The sequence below is a fragment of the Mirounga angustirostris genome, unplaced genomic scaffold, assembly GCF_029215605.1.
Source record: "Mirounga angustirostris isolate CCGP_5_RB_7025 unplaced genomic scaffold, mMirAng1.0.hap1 SCAF_2, whole genome shotgun sequence".
Taxonomy (NCBI): domain Eukaryota; kingdom Metazoa; phylum Chordata; class Mammalia; order Carnivora; family Phocidae; genus Mirounga; species Mirounga angustirostris.
Genome location: NW_026991710.1, coordinates 77108194 through 77129368, shown reverse-complemented (window position 1 = coordinate 77129368; position 21175 = coordinate 77108194). Strand labels below are relative to the sequence as shown.

General features: G+C 38.4%; 2 protein-coding genes across 2 annotated transcripts in view; one reads left to right on the top strand and one right to left on the bottom strand.

Moving 5' to 3' along the window:
• Window positions 1-21175, bottom strand: part of BMPR1B (bone morphogenetic protein receptor type 1B) — a 401636-nt gene that overhangs the window by 187534 nt on the left and 192927 nt on the right. The gene's annotated exons all lie outside the window — the stretch shown is intronic.
• LOC123847583 (metallothionein-1-like) lies at window positions 10856-11137 on the top strand. The gene has a single exon (XM_045879412.3). It carries the CDS (start codon window positions 10872-10874, stop codon window positions 11106-11108), a length of 237 nt encoding a protein of 78 aa, XP_045735368.1. The 5' UTR covers window positions 10856-10871; the 3' UTR covers window positions 11109-11137.

The window sequence follows — 21175 nt, the reverse complement described above, 5'->3', positions numbered from 1 at the left end:
GATATGTAAACGTGAGAACACAAACCCACAATTAAAACTCTTTCAGTCTAAATCAAACCATATTTTCTTTGAAACAAATTCACCAAGAAGAACATTTCTTCAGTGTACCACCAAATAAATTCAGAAGGAAAAAAATCAGTCCCCCCAAATTTGGACAGGTTTAATCAAAGTCACTAATTCTCCCTATTGCCTCCAATTTCTTGCAGCATTTTTAAACTAGGAGAAAATTAGCCTGAAGAAAAAAACAAAAACAAAAAAATTGTTACCTCAATTTGAAATGTCTTACATAACCCAGGCCAGAAAATAAATGGATTTGCATGGACTCTCCTGAACACCCAGAGTTTTTCTTTGGCCACACAGAGCTCATCTCAGATTTCTCCAGTGATAAGAAACACCATAAACAGTTAACCTTGGTGGAGAGCCTACTATGTGACAGGCTTTTGACATATGTTAACTCAACCAGTCTTCACAACAACCCTGAGAAAGTAGGCATCACTCCATTTAAAAATAGGAATCTAAAGTCAGATAGGCTTTAATGTGACTAAAGGTATGCAAAACTCTGATTCAAAATCAGATCTGTTTGCAAAAGCAGGTCTATTCTTCTGTTTTGCTCTGTTATCTAATAAGAAATGGATAGAGAGGACTTTAATGGATTCTCCCCCTTGTGTAAGTAAATACAATTTCATTTGAATTACAGTCTCACCAAATAAATGTAAAGCACATTTTCCTCTATTTCTCCTAACTTGAATAACTAAACAGGTGTTTCATTTTCCAATCATCAGTCAATCAACAAGTAGATAGTAAGTGATAGGAGGGACACAGAAATATAACATAAAGTCTTTGCAAGTAAGCAGATAAAGCTAATTGAAGTGACTGATCAACAGAAACACTCTATGCAGTGTTTCAATGAAATGAACAGAATGTCAGAAGGTAAGTAGCTTACATATAGAAAGAATGTGCCTTATTTTGAAAACATTAGCTTGTTTAAGATAAGCAAAATGGATGTCTGGCCGGTCAACTTGCTAAAACGTGCTCCTGCTTGGAAACTCTGTCCTGGGAAAATTCTGTATGTTAGTTCCAGTTCGTATGCTGTGGACAGGGACTGTGGAAGGTACAATGAGCAAAGGAGGAGCTGAAGAAAACTTCTGAGAGGAGCTGGAAGTTAGCGTGGTCTTCAGCGAAATCTAGCATTCGGGAAGTCAGAAGCAAGGGTACCCTAATTAGCAAATATGTATCTAAGTGAGAACCAAGGGCTAGAATAAGCCTGAAATTTTCAAATATACTGATATAGCGGGAAGAACACTAGACAAAAACCTCTCATTTCAAAGAAAACCAAGTCCCAGAGTAGTTCCACATGGTTTGCCAGTCCCACAGCTATAGCCAGGGCCTGATGAAAAACACTGCTCACCCACCATGACCGCCATGCTATTTCCACTCAGACAGTGGTTTCCCACCCATTGTCTAGCGGTGAGGAGACGCCCAGGGATTCTGGGAAGTTACTTCAGGAGCCCAGTGGGGAGCGAAAGGAAGGGTATTCAAACATGGCAGTTCTGCTTTTAGCTCTTTTATATATTGGACTTCTGATAAGATTTATTTGAAGAAAAGAGGCTTTCTGTGTTAAAAAAAATCACTCTTCAAGGCTTCATTAGCGATTAGTTGTTGAGTTCTGTGCTACATGACACAGACACAAACATAAAAGAAAAAAAAAGGCCTTTGCCCTCAACACATTAATTTACTCATTCAACAATCATGCACTGAGTGTATGTTGTGTGCCAGGTACTTAGCTATACACGAAGAAATTCTATGGGAAGCAAAACGCTGCAAGGCTGGCCTGGGCTCAGGTGGTGGTGAACTAGGACATTAATCAAATAACACAAATGACTACAGAACACAACTATGATAACTGGCATGAGAGAAAGTTGTAAGATGCAAGGAGAACGTATGACCAGGAAACCTCAGTCTAGGGACTCACTGTCTAGTAGAGGTGACGGTGTGAACCAAGAACTACTGCAAATATAAGTGGTCAATAATAAGTATGCCCACGGCTGGTAGCGCCTGGGTGGCTGAGTCAGGTAAGCGTCTGCCTTTGGCTCTAGTCGTGATCCCAGGGTCCCGGGATCGAGCCCCTGGTCAGGCCCCCTGCTCAGCAGGGAGCCTGCTTCTCCCTCTCCTGCTCCCCCTGCTTGTGTGTGTGTGCACTCTCTCTGTCAAATAAATAAATAAAATCTTAAAAAAAATAAGTATGCCCAAGGCTCGATGGTACCATAGCAGAGGCAGTGATGAACTCAGCGGGAGAGGGCAGGGACACCTCACAATGAAGGTGCCGTTCATGCTTCATCTAGGAAGCGTGAATAAGGACACAGTATGGCAGGAAAAGGGGAGGAAAGAAGAACACTTCAGACAGAGACACTGTTTGTGCAAAAGGAACCAAAACTGGGAAGAAATTCAAAAATGGCAAGCTCTCAAAGATAACATAAAAGGTGGCTGTCTCAAAGAAGAAAAGGAGTTACACGTATATGCAGGTGCCAAAGCAGACGAGGCCCTGGTTCACCTGCTACGAACTGATATTTAACCTGCACAGCCTGCCACAGAGGGGATGTGGAGTCAAGGGACGTTGTGATCAGGAGTGTGACGTGATCAGAACTGCATTCCAGAAAACTCACCCAGAAAGCAGTGGGGAAGAAATACCAGAATAGTGAGGACTAGTGGCAAAAAGACCAGTCAGAAGGCTGCTATTTTACAAGCGGAAGACAGCTAGAACTGTGGATTTGTCTTCGGTTTCCTGGCACATGTTGGCATCTAAAAAGTTATGTGAAGTGAATTAATAAATAAATAGGAAGTGGGCGCCTGGGTGGCTCAGTTGGTTAAGCGACTGCCTTCGGCTCAGGTCATGATCCTGGAGTCCCTGGATCGAGTCCCACATCAGGCTCCCTGCTTGGCGGGGAGTCTGCTTCTCCCTCTGACCCTCCCCCCTCTCATGTGCTCTCTCATTCTCTCTGTCTCAAATAAATAAATAAAATCTTTAAAAAAATAAATAAATAAAAATAAATAAATAAATAGGAAGTAACGGCATGCTAGTATAGGGCAAGGATATAAAGAATCATAAAAGACCCACAAAAATATTATGAGCTGATGTTATAGGAAATAGGAAGTCACTGCAAGTTTTTGATCGGAGGAGTGACATAATGTGAACTATGTTTAAGAAAGCTTAATTACCACGCTACAGTGTATCTGATAGAATGGTTAGGTGATAACCTTACAAATGATTTAAGGAAGCTTGCAATAAGACAGCTAAAGTAGTTCAGGTACGAGGTGAAAATGTATAGCCCAGTAAAGGACCCACAAGGATACAGTAAAAAAGAAAAAAGAAAAGAGACACTCCCCAAGGAAAACAAATGCAGCCAACTGATTAATAGACTAGATAAGAGATGGGCAGTTTTTTTTCTATAAAGGGTTGGATCATGACTATTTTAGGCTTTGTGGTCCACATGGTGGCTAAGAGGGCTCCTCAGCTCTGTCACTGAGGCGGGAGAACAGCCGCGGCCCATCATAAATGCTATGTAAGTAAATGGGTGTGTCTGTGTTCCAACAAAACTTTACTTACGTGACAGGTAGTGGGCTCAATTTGGCCTACAGACCATAGTTTACTGAGCCGGGGAAACAGCTGGGGAGAGTGTATCAGTCATGAGCATGTTCAGCCAGGAGTGACGGAAAACCTAAAATAACAGTAGCTTAAACAAGACAGAAGTTTATTTCTCAGGGCACCTGGGTGGCTCAGTTGGTTAAGCGTCTGCCTTCGGCTCAGGTCATGATCCCAGAGTCCTGGGGTCGAGCCCTCCATCGGGCTCCCTGCTCCGCGAGGAATCTGCTTCTCCCTCTGCTGCTCCCCCTGCTTGTGCTCTCTCTCTCTGTGTCTCTCTCTCTGACAAATAAATAAATAAAATCTTAAAAAAAAAAAAAAAATGTTAAAAAAGAAGTTTATTTCTCTCACGTACGCAAGATCTCCAGTAACAGGTTTGGTATGGCAACTTCACAATTGTAAAAGACCCAGTCACCTTCTATACCCTTTTTTTTTTCACCAACCTCCACATGTGACTGCTAGCTCTTGATTTAAGATACCTGCTAGAGTTCCAGCCACCAAATGACCATTCTAGCAAGCAGGGAAGAGGAGTAAAGGAGGGCATGCCCCTTCACTTTCAAGACAATTCTGTAATTCACAAACCTTTCCTACTTGGCTAGCTCTGCACAATCATAAAAAAGCCAGAAGAGATCACACTTGTTTCAAAGTGAATGGCTAAGTATCTTAAGTCCTTTTCATTCATTCTCCCTAAACCAGAAAATATTTTTTGTTCACCTCTTGATTGTTGGCCTATATAAAATTTCTTACTGGCTGAAAGTTACTCAATAAACTCTTTTCCTTCTGTCTGAAGTAATAAAACCATACAACACTATAAACATTTTCCATGTTTAACTCCAAGATATTTGGTTTTCTGGATAGAAACAGTAGAGCTTTGTTTTTAAAATTAAAGCAGACCCTTAGACCTAATTTGCCTTAGAATGTCAAATAGTTTTCTCTTGTTATGTTCTAACATTAGAACCTACTCACCTATTCCAAAACACATGCATCTATAAGAGTCTGACCCCACTTAACTCTGTTTGTCCCTGAAAATAGTTCATTGACATAAAGAGTAGGAAAAACAATGTTGAAAGATAAAGATCTCTTAAAGAGTCTAATAGACAGGAGATTTATGCTATAGAAATTATGTTTAAGGTAAGCAAGAGTCTTAATAATACACCTATAACAAGGAGATATTTCACTTAGAACTGGTAATATAGATATAATATTTCCTTTTATTTAGATATAATTTAACTTTCCTTAAAAGATGATTTATGACTCAAACTGCCATCATAGAACAAAAAAATTCATTAAGTGTCTAGCCCTTCATATTAGCAAAAAGAGATAAAAATTCAGCATCCCAGACAATTCTAAGAAGTTCAGAGGGGTTGGTCCTTAGGATCACGCAGTAAATCAACATGACACTCAATTTAAACAATAATTCAAAAGCTGCTAAACTTCTACTTCAACACTGAAAACATGCAGAAAATTCAGTTAACACTTAAGTATTTGAAAATTAATTTTTACATTATCTGTTATATTGACCTTTTTATTTTTTACTCTTCTTTCTTTTTTTTACAGAGAGAGAGAACGCGCATGCACACAGGAGCGAACAGAAGGAGGGGCAGAGGGAGGGAGAGAATCTCAAGCAGACTCCACACGTGGAGGGCAGAGCCTGATGTGGGGCTCCATCTTGTGACCCCTGTAATCATGACCTGAGCCGAAATCAAGAGATGGATGCTTAGCTGACTGAGCCACCCAGGCGTCCCTATTTTTTACTCTTAAGGGGATTTCAAAAACAATAAATAATGTATAAAACTTTCCAAGTTGCAAATAAAGTCATACTCTCTACCCTAAATTTTATTTCAGATATATCTCAACTCACATAATACTTTTACTACCTGACATTTTAATCAAAGATCAAAAACTTCACTAGCCAAAGCATTTCCAAAGCTCTATGAAGTAAATTAACTTTATGAAATGGAACCCAACTACGTATTTTGTAATGAAATTTTATATTACATTTCAAGAAAGAATGCTATCCTTATAAAGATAGCCAATGTGGCTCAGACAATAATAATGGTAAAAATATTTAAAAGAAATGTGAGAAGTAAGAAATATTTTAATAATCCAAAGCAATATTCAACTTTTGGGAGTTTCTGTAAAATGCTTATTGACTCTCTCAGGAATTACCATGAGTCCAACGTGATTGTCCTGAGGAGGGTCCTAGTATGTCACAATGTTCCCACAGGGGCTGGGGGTGGGGGAGCACTTGAACACATTGTTTCAGGATGCTCCCCATGCCTTATGAGAAGGCTAACTGCCTAACCACTATCATGGACTGCTAACAAGATCATTTCAAATGCTTTGTAAAGGTATTTATTTTAAGTACATGTGAATATGTGAATATATGCTTACTTTTCACATTAAAAATATACAGAAGTTTGCACAGTAAAAAAAATGTTTATGACCATCCTAGGTTTTTTTCATGTCACCTCCAGTTCAATAATATTTAGTATGAGTTAAAAAAAAAAAATCACAGTCTGGTTTTCAAGCAACTCTAAAATCTGCTCTCTCTCCTTATCTTATCAGCACTTAACCTCTCATGACTTCCAAATGTGAAGCTCTTTTCCTGCCAAATCAGCTTTCTCACATTTTTCCAACCATACCATGCTCATTCCAAACTCAATATTTGAAACGTTATTTATAACATCTGACCCTTTGCTGAAAATCATACTACCATCCTCACCGTCTAGTTAAAACTCTAATGTTCTCATGTGACCTATCCTAACCATGAGAACCTGAGCCAAGTCCTCTTACTTCACTACACTAATACTGCTCAGTTGGACACCAGACACCACCTGAGAATCCTTACGTAAGCAATAAACATTTCTGAGTAACAATTAATATGTGGACCTGCTGTTACGGTATGAATTGCATTCCCCCACAAACGAATAGGTCAAAGCCCTAAGTACCTCAGAATGTAACTACATTTGGAGACAGGGCCTTCAATGAGGTAACCAAGTTCAAAGAAGGCTCTCAGGGTGGTCCCTAATCCAATGACTACTGTTCTTACACGGAGAGGTTAGCACACAGACAGAGACTTCAAGCATGCCTGCCCACAAAGGGATGACCACGTGAAGAAGGAGCAGAGGGTGGCCGTCTGTGAGGCCTCACATAAACACCTCCCAGCCAGCACCTTGATCTTGGATTTGGGGCTCTAAAACGGTGAGAAAATCAATTCCTGTTTTTAAGCCATACCGTGTTATGTTGTTACAGCGGCCCTAGCAAACTAATGTATCTGCCATATGCCCAGACAGGGTGCAAAGTATCTTCCTTATATTAATAATTTAATCATCAGCACAGCTTTAAAAAATGAAGTAATTTGCTCAAAGTCTCAAAGTAGAACCTAGCACAAACTTGAGCCCAGGCCTACTTTCCTCTAAGGCTCGTGATATTAAACACCATGTTTTACTGACCATGTGTGAATGATCCAAAGATAACATTATTACTACCCTACTACTTTTTCAGTAGAATGCTGATGGATAATGAACTGATGGACTGAGAAGTCAAAGCTTCTTTTTTTTTCTTGTCTTTTTCCTTTACTTTCATACATATTTTAAGAACACATGTAGTAGTCAGGTTCCATAATTAATAATGGCGTATTTAAAAGGGTCGTTTTCAGAAATGCTCAAAGAATGGATTCTGGCACACATGTTTATCTTGGCTCCATCCATGATATACTTCTTACTTCATATTAAATGTGAGTGATAACCCACAGTAGCCAGGACCCAATATTCAATGAAGCAAAAACCTGCCTTTTTTTTCTTTACATTTTAACATACTTGAAAAAAACGCATCTTACAATAGTAACACTTTAACATCACTACAGGTATGTTTTCACACTTGTATCTCTGAAATTAGAACACATCTTTTATCTTAGAGTTGATGACATTAATTCACCAATTGAAGTTATATCGTATCTCCTAGACTTAAGTAAAAAATGATCACAAGATCATCATCATGAAGCATCTCTGGGATGAGCTAAAAATATAGGAAAAGTAGGCCAAAGAGAAACATTTCTCATATCAAGTTTCAGTGCAGACAATGGGGGGTGGGGAGAGCAAATGAAATAGCAAGCTTAGCAGGGCAGGTACTAGAGCTCATTTCAAACATCCTACAGTCTTGTAAGAAAAAAGACAAAAAAGAAGAGCCAGAAGAATTCCTAAATGAATTCTCCCACACACACACTGCAAAAGGGAAAGGAAAAAAAAAAAAAAAACACCCAATGGAGGCAGACTCCATGTGCACAGTGTGTCCATAAAGTGGAAACCAGTCTCACACTTTATAATCACACCTCATATACCGCCATGGAAGGCAGGCCTCCTAGGTGAGGCATCGAGTTTCACAGCCATGCTCAAACACAGGATTGTTAACACTAATCCACAGCAAGATCTGCGAACGAGAAGAAAGAAAGATAGGTAAATACCCACATGAAATATGACCCCAATTAGAAGACTCAACAACACTTGCCCTACTGATTGTTTATCTGTTATTTTGGCAAATGAATAAACCAAGAGTAATCATGTAATGCTGTGTGCATCAACACAGTAATCCACAATTTGTAAGACTTTTTGTCACAATCAAGTCTGTTCATCTTTAGCTACCTCTTAAATAATTTCTATTTCTATTAGACACCAAATGATTTTCTGTGATGTCACAAGGAATACGGCCTATATCCCTTAGAAAAAGAAGTAGGTACAAACAAATCAAATTGAAAGAGAGTCCCTTTGATGAGTGAAAAAAATGATAGATTAATTTTTTTCCTTTTAAACAATTTTTTTCCTTTAAACAACACACACACGCACACAAATTAAAGTCTATTTCCATCAAAGGGTTGCCAAAAAACAACTGATGAGATTTGCCAATGATCTACTATTTATGTTATAAAGTTTGACAAGACCACAGTAAGTCTATCAAAGTTGCTAAAACACAAATTCTAGTCTGTTACTGGCATCCAAGTAGCTAGAAATTAAATCCAGAACTCTACCTCCATAAATATTTTGCAAACTCAATACTCTGCTCTTTTTCTCACTGGAGATGATGATCTTCACCAGTTGTTTTTAATCAGACAAATAAGAAACCATTAAAATCTGATGTCCCAAACTAAATTACAGAAGTAGCTATAAAACTATAAAATAAGCCACCCCACATTCCAAAACATAAAAGCCTTTTATCTGTTTGTGTTGTTGTTGATAATTATGTCTTTATGGGGAGGGGCTACATAAAAGTGACTTTTATTTAAAAAGAAAGATTATAAGGCAAGATTAAAGAAAATATGACAGAACGTAATTGCAAAATATTGGATCTCAAGGAATGTAAAGGCTTTCATTTATTGTGAAATAATGTAAAAAAGTTGTAATCATGATCACAATTAAACAAAATCTATTGGCAACATCAAATTCCTTACTTTTAACATGGGGATAATAGTATCTCCTGCCTTACAGACTTACTGTAAGAATTAAATGTGTTAACACACGTAAAGCGGTAAGAGCAATGCCCAGCAAGCGGGCTGTGTTAGTGCTTGCTCTTGGGATTAATGTTAGTATTAGTTCTTAGTATTAACATAAGTATTAATATTACAAGCATTATCTGGGGGCCCAGTCCAGTTTTATGTACTCCCAGACAACTCTGCTGACGCTGCACCCCATGGAAGGCCTCTTCTCCCTAACCTAGCTCTTACAGACATGGCTCTCTTCTCAACTCCTGCTGCCTTCTGTTAGTCTGACCTTCCATCCTAGAATTTAATTACATTTTCAACCGTTTACTGTTGTGTATGTTAATCTTCTATAATCAAAGACGAGACCATGAGTACACCAATTCTGCTGTCTGGTTCTCAAGCCTCAAGCTCTGAGGAGAGCAACTAACTTCCCAGAAGAGGACAGACAGTGGAAGATCTTCACTGACACCAGTCACAGGCAAGGCAGAAAAACTGAGAACACCTGAAAGGTACAGGTCAGGGTCTTGGTCCTCAGGTATCTTCCGCTTAGACTGGAAAGAGAAATATGCACACTATAAAGTAGCATGAGTTCCAAGCTAAATCACATACCTAATATAATTCCTTCTGTATGAAATTCTAAAGAAAGAAAAGTAAGGATAAAGGAGGTTAGGAGAGGCCTAATGGAGAAAGGCCACAAGTGTGAAGAATAAGCCTTGCATGATGATTGAAAACTACCAAAGAACATCAACATCATCGTAAATAACTTTTAGACAAAAAGAAAAATTGTTAACATATGCTGGGTGTTCAGTATATGCTGGGAACTATTCTAAGTGCTTTATAAATATTGACACGTTTGATCTTCAGAATATCCCTAGGAGGCCAACACTGTTGTTTCTATTGTAAAGATAAGGAAAGTGAAGCTTGGTAAAATTTAAGTGATTTGCTCAAGATCATACAGCTAAGAAGTGGAAGGGCTGCGTTATAATTCCAGGAACTTGGGCTCTCTTTATCACTGTTAAACTACGCTCTCTATGAGATCATATAATTCTCATAACCAGGAACTTGGGCTCTCTTTATCACTGTTAAACTACGCTCTCTATGAGATCATATAATTCTCATAACAATCCTGCAAAGGAAGACATACACACATTCCACATATTGTAACCTATGTGAACAGGGTTCCTGCAGTTGTGCAGTGCGTAGTCTGAGCAGTCATACTTGGCAGCCATATAAGCTGCATTATATAGGTAGAAAGTGTAGTAACTGAGCCCAAACTACACAGTCTGTATAGTCAAAATATGAAATACAGTCTCTTTTCACTTAGACATGGAATCAGCAAAGGCAAGATATGTAATAAGCAAGATTTGTTCTGAAATCCAAGGAGTAAACCAGTTTGATTTGATAAGAGAAAGGATGAAGGCACTTAGTTCATCTTAGTTCATTTTCCAACTAATTTCCATGCTCTGGAGGGGGAGAAAAAGCCATTGGATGTTCCTGACAAGCAGAGCATATAAAACTTTATTTCAAAGAGCTGAGCCTACCAACAGTATATTACAAGGAAAAAGGAACCTCTTCTCCAGGAAAGAAAAATTAAAGAAGTAGCAAAGAGAACATGGAAGGCTCAACATCAGAGAGGTGGCAGGAATGGATGGGGTCTAAACCACATGCCGAAGTGCCTAAAATAGAATTGTCAAGGAACGAAATGCATTAATGGATATAAAAATATTCTACAGACCACGCCTCCAGCCCGCAGCCATGTCTCTCCGTGTCGCCTGCTTTGGACCTCCGTCCTCGACGCGACTCGAAATGGACCCCAACTGCTCTTGCTCCACCGGTGGCTCCTGCACGTGCGCCGGCTCCTGCAAATGCAAGGAGTGCAAATGCACCTCCTGCAAGAAGAGCTGCTGCTCCCGCTGTCCCGCGGGCTGTGCCAAGTGTGCCCAGGGCTGCATCTGCAAAGGCGCATCGGACAAGTGCAGTTGCTGTGCCTGATGCGGGGGAGCCTGAGCCTGATGTAAATACACACCTGCAGTTTTAAAACATTTTTCGTACTACCTGACCCGTCTGCTACATTCCTGTTTCTATGAAGTACATGAGTTATAATAAAAATTGTAGAATTTAAAAAAAAAAATAAAAAAATAAAAATATTCTACAAATGAAAATCTCTTACAAATGCAAAATGTTACAGCCTATAATTGTGGGGAAGCAAAGAATGTTGAATAAAGGGTGGGATAAGAATGCAGTATAGTTTTCTAGGTCACTTGGAATCCATTTTAAACAATGTGGTTTCACTTTTGCATTTGTAATATTGTAAATTCCCTGAATAACATTTAGAAAAATATGAAAACAATGAATTAAGTAAATGAAATAAAATGCAATTGACTGTATTAATCACTGTTATATTTGTGCTATTTAAATCCCTCCTAAATGACTAGGAAAAAAAGAATCAAGTTGTCCTTCAGTAGGTAGATAGATAAACTGTGATACATCCAGACAATGGAATATTACTCACTGCTAAAAAAGGAAAAGAACTCTTAAGCCAGGAAAAGACATGGAGAAAACTTAAGTGCCTATTAAGTGAAAGAAACTAATTTGAAAAGGTTTAAGACTACATGATTTCAAGTCTGTGATATACCAGAAAAGACAAAACTATGGAGACGGTAAAAAAGATTAGTGATTTTCAGATACTGGGGAGCAAAGACAATGGAGAGGGAGGGATAAATAGGCAGAGCACAGAGGATTTTTAGGGCCGTGAAAATACTCAGTATGATACCATAATGATGGGTACATGTCATTATGCATTTGTCCCAAACCCATAGAAGTACAACACCTAGAGTAAACTGTAATGTGAACTATGGACTTTGATGATTATAATGTGTCAATGTAGATTCATCAGTTGTAACAAATGTACCACTCTGTTGGTGGTGTTGATAATGGGGGTGCTATGCATGTGTAGGAGCAGGTATATAAGGGAAATCTCTGTACTTTTCCTTCAATTTCACTGTGAACCTAAAACTGCTCTTAAAAAATAAAGTCGTGGGGCGCCTGGGTGGCTCAGTCGCTAAGCGTCTGCCTTCGGCTCAGGGTCATGATCCCAAGGTCCTGGGATTGAGCCCCGCATTGGGCTCCCTACTCCGTGGGAAGCCTGCTTCTCCCTCTCCCACTCCCCCTGCTGTTCCCTCTCTTGCTGTGTCTCTCTCTGTCAAATAAATAAATAAACTCTTAAAAAAATAAAATAAAATAAAGTTATAATAAAAATAAATAAAACCTACAAGAACTTTTTGGCTTCACTAAATATGCACATGTGATATATTTGCTCATTTATGCTCCTCTATATAGGCTGGAAAGCTTGGGGGAAAAGTAACATTTATTAAGAATCAATATTAAGTCTGACACTTATTTGTCAGAAGTCACATTCTCCTCTGTAACTCCAACAGATAGCAATTAAAACATCCATTTTGTAGATGAGAAAATTGTGTCTTGGTTAAGAATTTTACTTAAGGAAACTGTTAAGGTTAAGGTCTGGTAATTTGTAAGGCTCTTGGAGACATGATTACAAATCCAAAAATGGCTTTTCTTTCCACTAAACCATCCTGTCTCAAACCTGTAGGTATCCATCAATTCAGTAAAAATTTCATAAATCTGAGTAGGTTTACCCTTTTGATCTCTCGTTCTTATGAAAGGCAATTAACTGAAAATCTACAGCAGACACTCTTTTCTATCACCTGCTAGTAAAAGCCAAACTAGCTTCAGATGCCTCTACCTTACTGTAAAAATATGTTCCATAATGGGAATCCCAACTAATATTTTAGCAATGAGAAAAGGAATGTAATGGCAAATACTAAAACCACAGTCTAAATGAGACTTGTTTGTTGTCCATAATAAGATTTCTGGAAAAGAAATGCAACCTGTTCCAAATATTCACACACAGCAGGAATTGGGAGACCAGACCAAAAAACTGCAAAAGTGATATTAAGCAGTCTGCGGCACATTCTTCTGCACTTGATAATGAAACCAAATGTTTCACTCTCTTTTTTTTTTTTTTTAAGATTTTACTTAACCGAGAGAAGAGAGAGAGAGCACAGTCGGGAGTGTGGAGGAGCAGAGGGAGAGGGAGAAACAGACTCCCCACCAAACAGGGAGCCCAATGCAGGGCCTGACCCCAGGACCCCAAGATCCTGACCTGAGCAGAAGGCAGACGCCCAACCAACTGAGCAACGCAGGCACCCCTCAAATATTTCTCTTTTAAAATGTTAATATAATTTTGATTTTGAGAAGAATTACAGTTCTTTTTAAATGCCAGTATATGAGGAATGTATAAATGAGAGACAGAGATAATTAACACATACTTCTTTTCTATCAGTTAAAAGGTCCTAAGGTAGCTAGCCTTTTTTGCCTGATTCAAAATAACCTACTTCGATTATTCTACACAGAGGCAGCACCTCAGTAAAATTAAATTATTTTCTCTGAGGAAGTAATATAATTTGTGTCTGGCACACAATTCATATTCCTGAACGAATGAATCTTCATTTGCAGACAAATGAGAAATATAAATCCATCCTTGAAAAGAAAGGCTAGTCTCTTAATTGACTTCAGCTTTCATTCTTTTCAGAATACAATTTATTTACAAATACATTTAGATTATTCAGGGAAAAAAGACAGGTTTAATTACCTGTTTGATGGCATACCTTTTGCCTATGTTCATTCACTGTTGTCAGAGAACACTAACAAACTGCTTGAAAACTTTCACTGCATCCCTACGGGCTACAAAGCAATGCCTGTATCCTTAGCAAGGTCTCCTGCATGACCTCCCCACCGATCTCATCTACCTATCTCTACACAAGCCTAGACAGGGGCTGTGAGTTAGCCAAGTTAAGCTGAAAACTAGACACATGTAGAAGGAAGAAAAGAAGGGGGTGGGGGTATTCAGGAGATTCTGTTGTGCAGCTTGGATTCTGTAAATCTCCAATTTACAAATGATATAATTTAAGCTCAGAAAGTTCTAGAAGTTGCCCAATGCCACAGAGTTAGCTAAGAATGAACTCAGGCTATATGGACCATTGAACTCTTAAAATAAAGGATGGGAGCTCCTCAAGGAAAGGAACTGCAAAGCCACATCTCTTCTTTACACTCCTTGTTCTTTTCCTTTTTGTTTTTAGCTTCTAAGTGAGAAGGACATGATACCTCAAAAGCCCTACTTCCTCATTTAGTTTCAGGCAGGAAAACTGGTTTTGTTCGTAAACACACTATTTGACTTGGAAATCTGAGAACTGGTCAGAGACTGAGGGAATGGTGAATGGCCTCCTTTTGCTTTCTCTCTAGCATTGCTCTGGCCTTTCTTCCATATTCCTCATTTCAGGTGTCCTTCATGCTTCTCAACATGCAAGTTCTCTAGGACCTCTCAGAGTGATTCTGGTGCTGTTACTGTGGAAGTTACCACTTTGTGCACACAAAGGCACTTTAGAAGGGTTTGAACTGTAGGCACACAGCTACAGTGAAAGAAGTGCAAGTACCTGGTTTGGTGGGGGAAACAAGCTATGACCAAGAAGAGGCTAAGAGCAGAAGTCTGGAGTCAGAAAGCCTTGGGTGAACATCCTGGCTCTACCCTGTCTGGTGTGCACCACTGGACTTGTTACTTGTTCCCACATGTAAAATGCTTATCTCATAAGATTGTGAGACTTAAAGAATCTGCACATGTAAAGGACTTAATACATAATGGCAGCTGATAAACTGCAGCTAGTGGTAGTAATAAGCAGTCATAATAGTTGCAGTAGTATAATCTGAATTTTAAGTACTAGAAGAATAAAGTGAAGCCTGTGAAGGGCAAGTATGTTTCAGGAGAAGGCCATGAATAGCCAGAGGGGCAAGGTTGGAGGAGGCATCTTTTCCAAGAAAAGGTGAAATTACAAGAAGGACTGATGCTGGGGTGCCTGGATGTCTCAGTCAGTTGAGCGACTGACTCTTGATTTCAACTCAGGTCATGATCTCAGGGCCCTGGGATCGAGCCCCACGGCAGGCTCCGTGCTCAGCAGGGAGTCTGCTTGAGGATTCTCTCTCCCACTCCTTCTGCCCCTCCCCAACCCATGCTCATTCTCGTGCTCTCTCTCTCAAATAAATAAATAAATCTTAGAAGGAGGAGGAGGAGGACGATGACGATGACTTTGTTCTAAAGGAGCCAATACAGGCCAGAAAATTAAGTCTTATCACCACCCTTGGCTACCTGTCCACTTGGTCCTATCACACAAAGGTATGTAACCTGACTCCATAACCTTGACTGGCTAGCAAGGGCATTCCTTCAGTTAACACATTTGTATTAAACACACCTACTCTGCTCCCAATCATAGAGGGCTACAAGTAAAGAAATGCTCTAGTCTCAAGGACCTTACAATCTAACAGGAAAAACATTAATACACATGAATGATAGTCACTAATCAGATCAAAGAAGCAGGCATCTGGGAAGAATTATGACTATTTTTTAAGGTGGGCTTATTCCATATCAGTACTTCTAAGCAACCTTACACTAGCAAATCATTTTCTTACCCAATTTGTTAAAGCTACCTTCGGTACAAGGTATGTACACAGTGTTAAGTCAATCTAGTAGTTACAGCTAAAATTTTCTTAACTAAAGTTTATCAATTGTTAAGGGAATTCACAAAATGGCTGTGTTTGGAATTTCTTTCCAGACTTATTCAATATACATATCATTAAATCTCTCATCTCTGAGTGACAGTAATCAATATAATCGTAAGAATGATGACCCCACATCTTTTCTACCACAAAGTCAGGTATTTCCCCTAAATTTGCCTTTTTGAATATCATGACATAAACTATGAGTTCTAATTTTGAAATGAGTTCTAGCCCTTGAAACGGAAAAGCATATTTATGTAATGTTGGCTTTTTTGCTTGGGCTGGCTAAGGCAATTTAGTGAATGAACCTAAAACTGTAAATTTATAAATCTCTATAATTCATAATTTTAGGCTATTAATACATACCATAAGTTCAATTCTTGCCACTGAAAAATCAATAACATGTAGCTCATTTCAAATTTGCTCTGGTGCCTTCTGTAACAAGCTATATTATAAGAGCTTGTTACACAGCCATTTTTTCCCTCTGTGTATGAGATGCTCCTCACTTCAAACTAAGTGATATGTGAAAACAATGGCAAAATTGATAGAAAACTGGTTTTGTGCTTAAATACTAGAATTACTATTCCCTGACAAATTCCAGATCTGATATTTTTACAAGCCACAATTTTCCCTTTGTTTTCACTAGGAATCTAAAAAGGAAAAATAAACATTTTATATTCTTACACTGCTAAACAAGAAGCAACTAATCCCCACTCAAAAAAAAAAAAAAGTAGTGATGACAATAGTATGAGAAATTAGTTCGTTGCTCTAATTTAAGCAAAAACTAAATATACTCACTAATATTCCATGGCAGTACTATGTTTAGCAAGGACTGCACGTGAATATTTGTGAGGTACTGTTATTCTGAGTCTAGATTTATAATGAAACGGAATTATAAAACATATTCTCCTAAAAATGTTCCCATCTCTGGACTTTTTATCTCTCTTGTTTAAAATACCCAGCAGAATTTTCAATATCCCAGGAAAATACATTATTTCAAAGTTATTAGTATTTTTTACTACAGAAAACAGACACATGGAAGGCATATAGTCTGTCACTACAAATCACAATAATGAATTATTAAAGAAGAAAAAGTCTGACAAGGCATAGTATGTAAAGAATTTTTCAGGTAGGCTTTAAGTAAACTTCTCTGCTAAAATCATTTATTTTTGCTTTAATATTATGCAGATTAGAAAGAGATGTATCTATTTTCCTACACATAAACAATCCATAAATGTTTAATCAAGAGATTTTTTCCCCCTCCTATTACATTAGATTCATACATTTCATTATGGTAAAAATAAGCATTTTTATTTTGGATCTTTAAGGACCAAGAATTCTTATTTTTCTCTGTAAAGGCTGGAAGATGGAATACTCATATGATGGTATATCTGAAAAAGTTTCAAAATAAAACTGAACTGAGTATATGCTACCTCTCCTGACCCAAACTGCAATTCCATATAGATTCTGTGAAGTTATACTGAACAAGAGGTAAGGAAAAACCTTTTAGCCAATGTGCTAAATGACGGTCACCCTGGTTTTCCCCTGTTGTGTTATGAAATGTTCCATACATGGGGCCCATGTCATTACTAGATCTGTTAACAGTTTCACAGCTCAGAGTTCGGCTTCATTTGTTAAGCATCGAGCTGCACTATCACTTGTATAGAGCTGAAAAGGTTGTTATGGTTCATAGTATAAAACTCACAAAAGTGCACAGCTGCTGTTCATATTCTCAAAGAAGTCTGTTATAATAATGATGTCACGGAAAAAAGCTGGAATCTATTACATGTCCAGACAGCCACGCCATTCAATCTCTCCAGTCAATGCAGGTATACACATTGCACCATAAACATCATGGTAGCAGTACAATAAGGCAAAAAGTTCATTAAGACAAAATAACCATTGAGGGTAGGGAATTAGGGGCTCTTTCTAGTTCTGCTTTCAGGAAGCATCACTTGCCACTGTAACTACCCAAAAAGTATAGACATCACCATCTCACTGTCTAATACTCCACTGTGAACCACAAAGCTTTGCAGAAGTTACAATATAAATCATCAGGCCCTTGAAGGAAACTATATGAGGGCTTCCAAACAACACAATATCTCTTCAGTTATCATACATATCTGCATAAAAAGCATGATGGATTCAATCTTGGTCTCCAGAAAAATGCAAAGCAATAATGCATTACTAACTTTCCGAGCTTATCTATATATTAAGAAACTGCTATCACTTGTTAGGGCACAGAACGTGAGGGTGTTTCACATGTGGGCAGATATGCAAGAGGAGTCTGGTTTCCTTGTTCTGGTTTTCTTGTATAACAAAACATACCAACCATTTCCCAAGCGAGAGTTTTTAAAGGGGTTTTAGAAATATATGAATATTAGGGCACCAGCGGGGCTCAGTCGTTTAAGCGTCTGACTCTTGATTTCAGCCCAGGTCATGATCTCAGGGTCCTGGGATTGAGCCCCGAGTCCGGCTCCCCACTCAGTGTGGAATCTGCTTGTCCTTCTCCCTCTGCTAACTCTCTCTCTCTCTCAAATAAATAAAATCTTTAAGAAAAAAAAGAAATATGTGAATATTAAATAGTTTCTAAGCCATACATTTGCAGCATTTTAACTATCTCAGTGAAATTCCAAATGAAAGAAATTGTGAACATCAGATATGTAAATTACAACTATTAAAATTATCTGAATACTCATTTTTTTTAAAGATTTATTTGAGAGAGAGAGAGCATGAGGGAGGGGAGGGAGTGCACAGAGGGAGAGGGAGAAGCAGGCCCCCCACTGGGCAGGGACCTGAGCGGAAGGCAGATGCTTAACCAATGGAGCCACCCAGGCGCCCCTATTTGAATACTCTGCAGAAGAAAGCAGAGCAGATGCAGAACCCTGAAAAAGACCTAAATTTTAGTCCCAAATCTGCCACTCAGCAGTTGTTTCATCTTGAACCGGTCACTGAACAGTGCTCACTTTCAGTTTCCTTAACTTTAAAAATAGGGCCAGCAGAAAAGACAAGGAAGCTCCACTTTCCCACCACAGCATTTCTCAACGGCAGTCATCTGATAATGAGAGAACTAAGGTCCAAGGACGACAGCTAAGCCATCCTTGCTCAGTGCAGGGCCCTGTCCTAAGTGCTGTCAACATACTCATTCATCTAACCTTTAACGAAACCCGTGCAGTAGGTACTCTTATTATCCTCACTTAGAGGTGAAGACATGGACAAACGGACGAGTAGTTTAGCCAATGTCACACAGGAAGTGAATGAAGAACAAGAATTCCCATCCATTCACATCTCACCACCACACCGGACTGCATCTACGGGGCTACTCAGGATGGAGAGGTCTGGTTGTTTAAATTTTCTTGTAAAAGAGAAATGTCAGAATTTAGGAGTGGAAGGTCTGATGACTGAGGACACTGCAGGGCCTCAACGATATAGTACCATGTTGATGCAAACAAAGTATCGGATATTTCTGCAGCTTGTGATCTGCTTTATCTTGCCCACAGAATGCAAATATGTTCTTAACATTACAAAGAAGACCATTTTATCTGCATGGATATAGTCTAGCCTATGCCTGCAACTTTAAGGCAACATTTCGTAACACCTGTTTATATCTGAAGTTGTGCTCTAAAGCTAGAATTCAGTCCAGTCATGGTACGCCACACAGGGACAGCGGCAGTTAAATCTGATATCAGCTATGACGTTTAAACAGTATCAGTTACATATAACTAGAATTTGAAAATGAGATATTTCAAACACGACTATTTATAGCTGAAAGCAAACCCTACTCATCAGCATGGGAAATGGCTTTGTTTAATTTACTGCCTATTGAGACCTATTTATATGGTTGATTAATAATAAGTAAACAAAAAAATAGTTTAATCTCAGCATGAAGCACATAAATATGCAGTTCTAAGTTTGTTTAATATCTTAATTATTTAATTAATATATTAATTAATATCTTAATTAATATCTAAGTTTGTTTAGTATCTTAATACAACTGTGGTATACTCATGAAATGTCCTACATGTTCCCAGGCATTTATGATCACTAACCAGATAATTTTACAGCTGGAAAAGACCTTACGTATTTTTTACTTCTTCAATGAAAAGGCAAAATCTAGAGATTTCTACCTCCCTTTAATAAGGCCACATAGCTCTAAAATTTCTGAGAAGTCAAGCTCTTTCATTGTATCTTCACACAGCTGCGAAAATAAAAATATTCTGACGCCATTTACATTTTCTTGCCACAATGTAAAAATGCATGTCAAAATATACAAGACTAAAAGAAAAATCCATTTATCAGCATCAGGGCTACACACAAAACAATATGCCAGTCCTCCCACTTGTTGCTTCTTCTGAAGCAATGACCACGTGCAGGTAGACCTCTAGTTAGACTTGCCTTTCCGTCTTTTGGTCTTCTGCTTGAGCCTGGAACTATGTAATCAGAGAACCCCTTTTACACTAAATAGCCACACCACAAGGTAAGTGTGGAAATAGACTCTAAATCATTTGAAACGTTCTGGACACAGCTGGCAGAACACCTGTTGGAAATGGATGAGTGATGTTTAAACACACACCAAGAGAAGCAAGGGGCTGTTCACATAACTTGCACTAAGCACACTTTTCCACATCAACAATGTGAAGTTTACTGATAGACTTTGGTGAAAAGGCAACAGACTAGAAACTAGATTAGCATTTTATTTTGCTTCTTGAAAATGCAGAGCAATCCACGGAATATGCCCCCCCAAAATGAATTGTTACCAATTCAACAATCTCATAGATAACGTGAAAAGTCCTACGAAATGCTATTTTTTTTTCCTTTTGTTTATGTTGCCCACAACACTTGCTAACTTTTACAATTTTATCTTTCTAAATATCTAAATATATTGTGTAATTAAAATCGGAAAATATCTATAAAGAAAACAATAATTTTGGCTTCATTATTTTGAACTACCAAGTATTACTCACTTAAGGTAAGTAACCAGGCCCTTTTTCTTTCTTTTATCACTTGTGGGAAAACCACAGTGCAAGTTTTACAACTAAAATGTAGAAAGTGCATGAAGAAGGAACCTAGTTAAATTTCCTAAGATTTTCCACCAAAAAAAAAAAAAGTAGGATTTCATCATTAAAAGTCCCAAATTCAAATGCAGTATCTGACTTTCTACCTCTGAGCATTCATTTTCAACCGATCAATAAACATTTACTACATCCTTATACTGTACCTACTAGCGTGTACCTCAAAATTCAGAGCAAATTTCCTGCAGGGGGTTGAAAAATACCTGAAGCAGAGAAATCAGTTCAGAGTCTATACCAAAATCTAGTCACTGAAGGATGAAAGCCTTGAAAAGGGCTGTAAAAGTGAGAATGAACTTTAGGGGTGAACTGTGGCGACAACAGAGGATGAAGTAAGTCACAGTGTTTGCTATCATCGTCAGT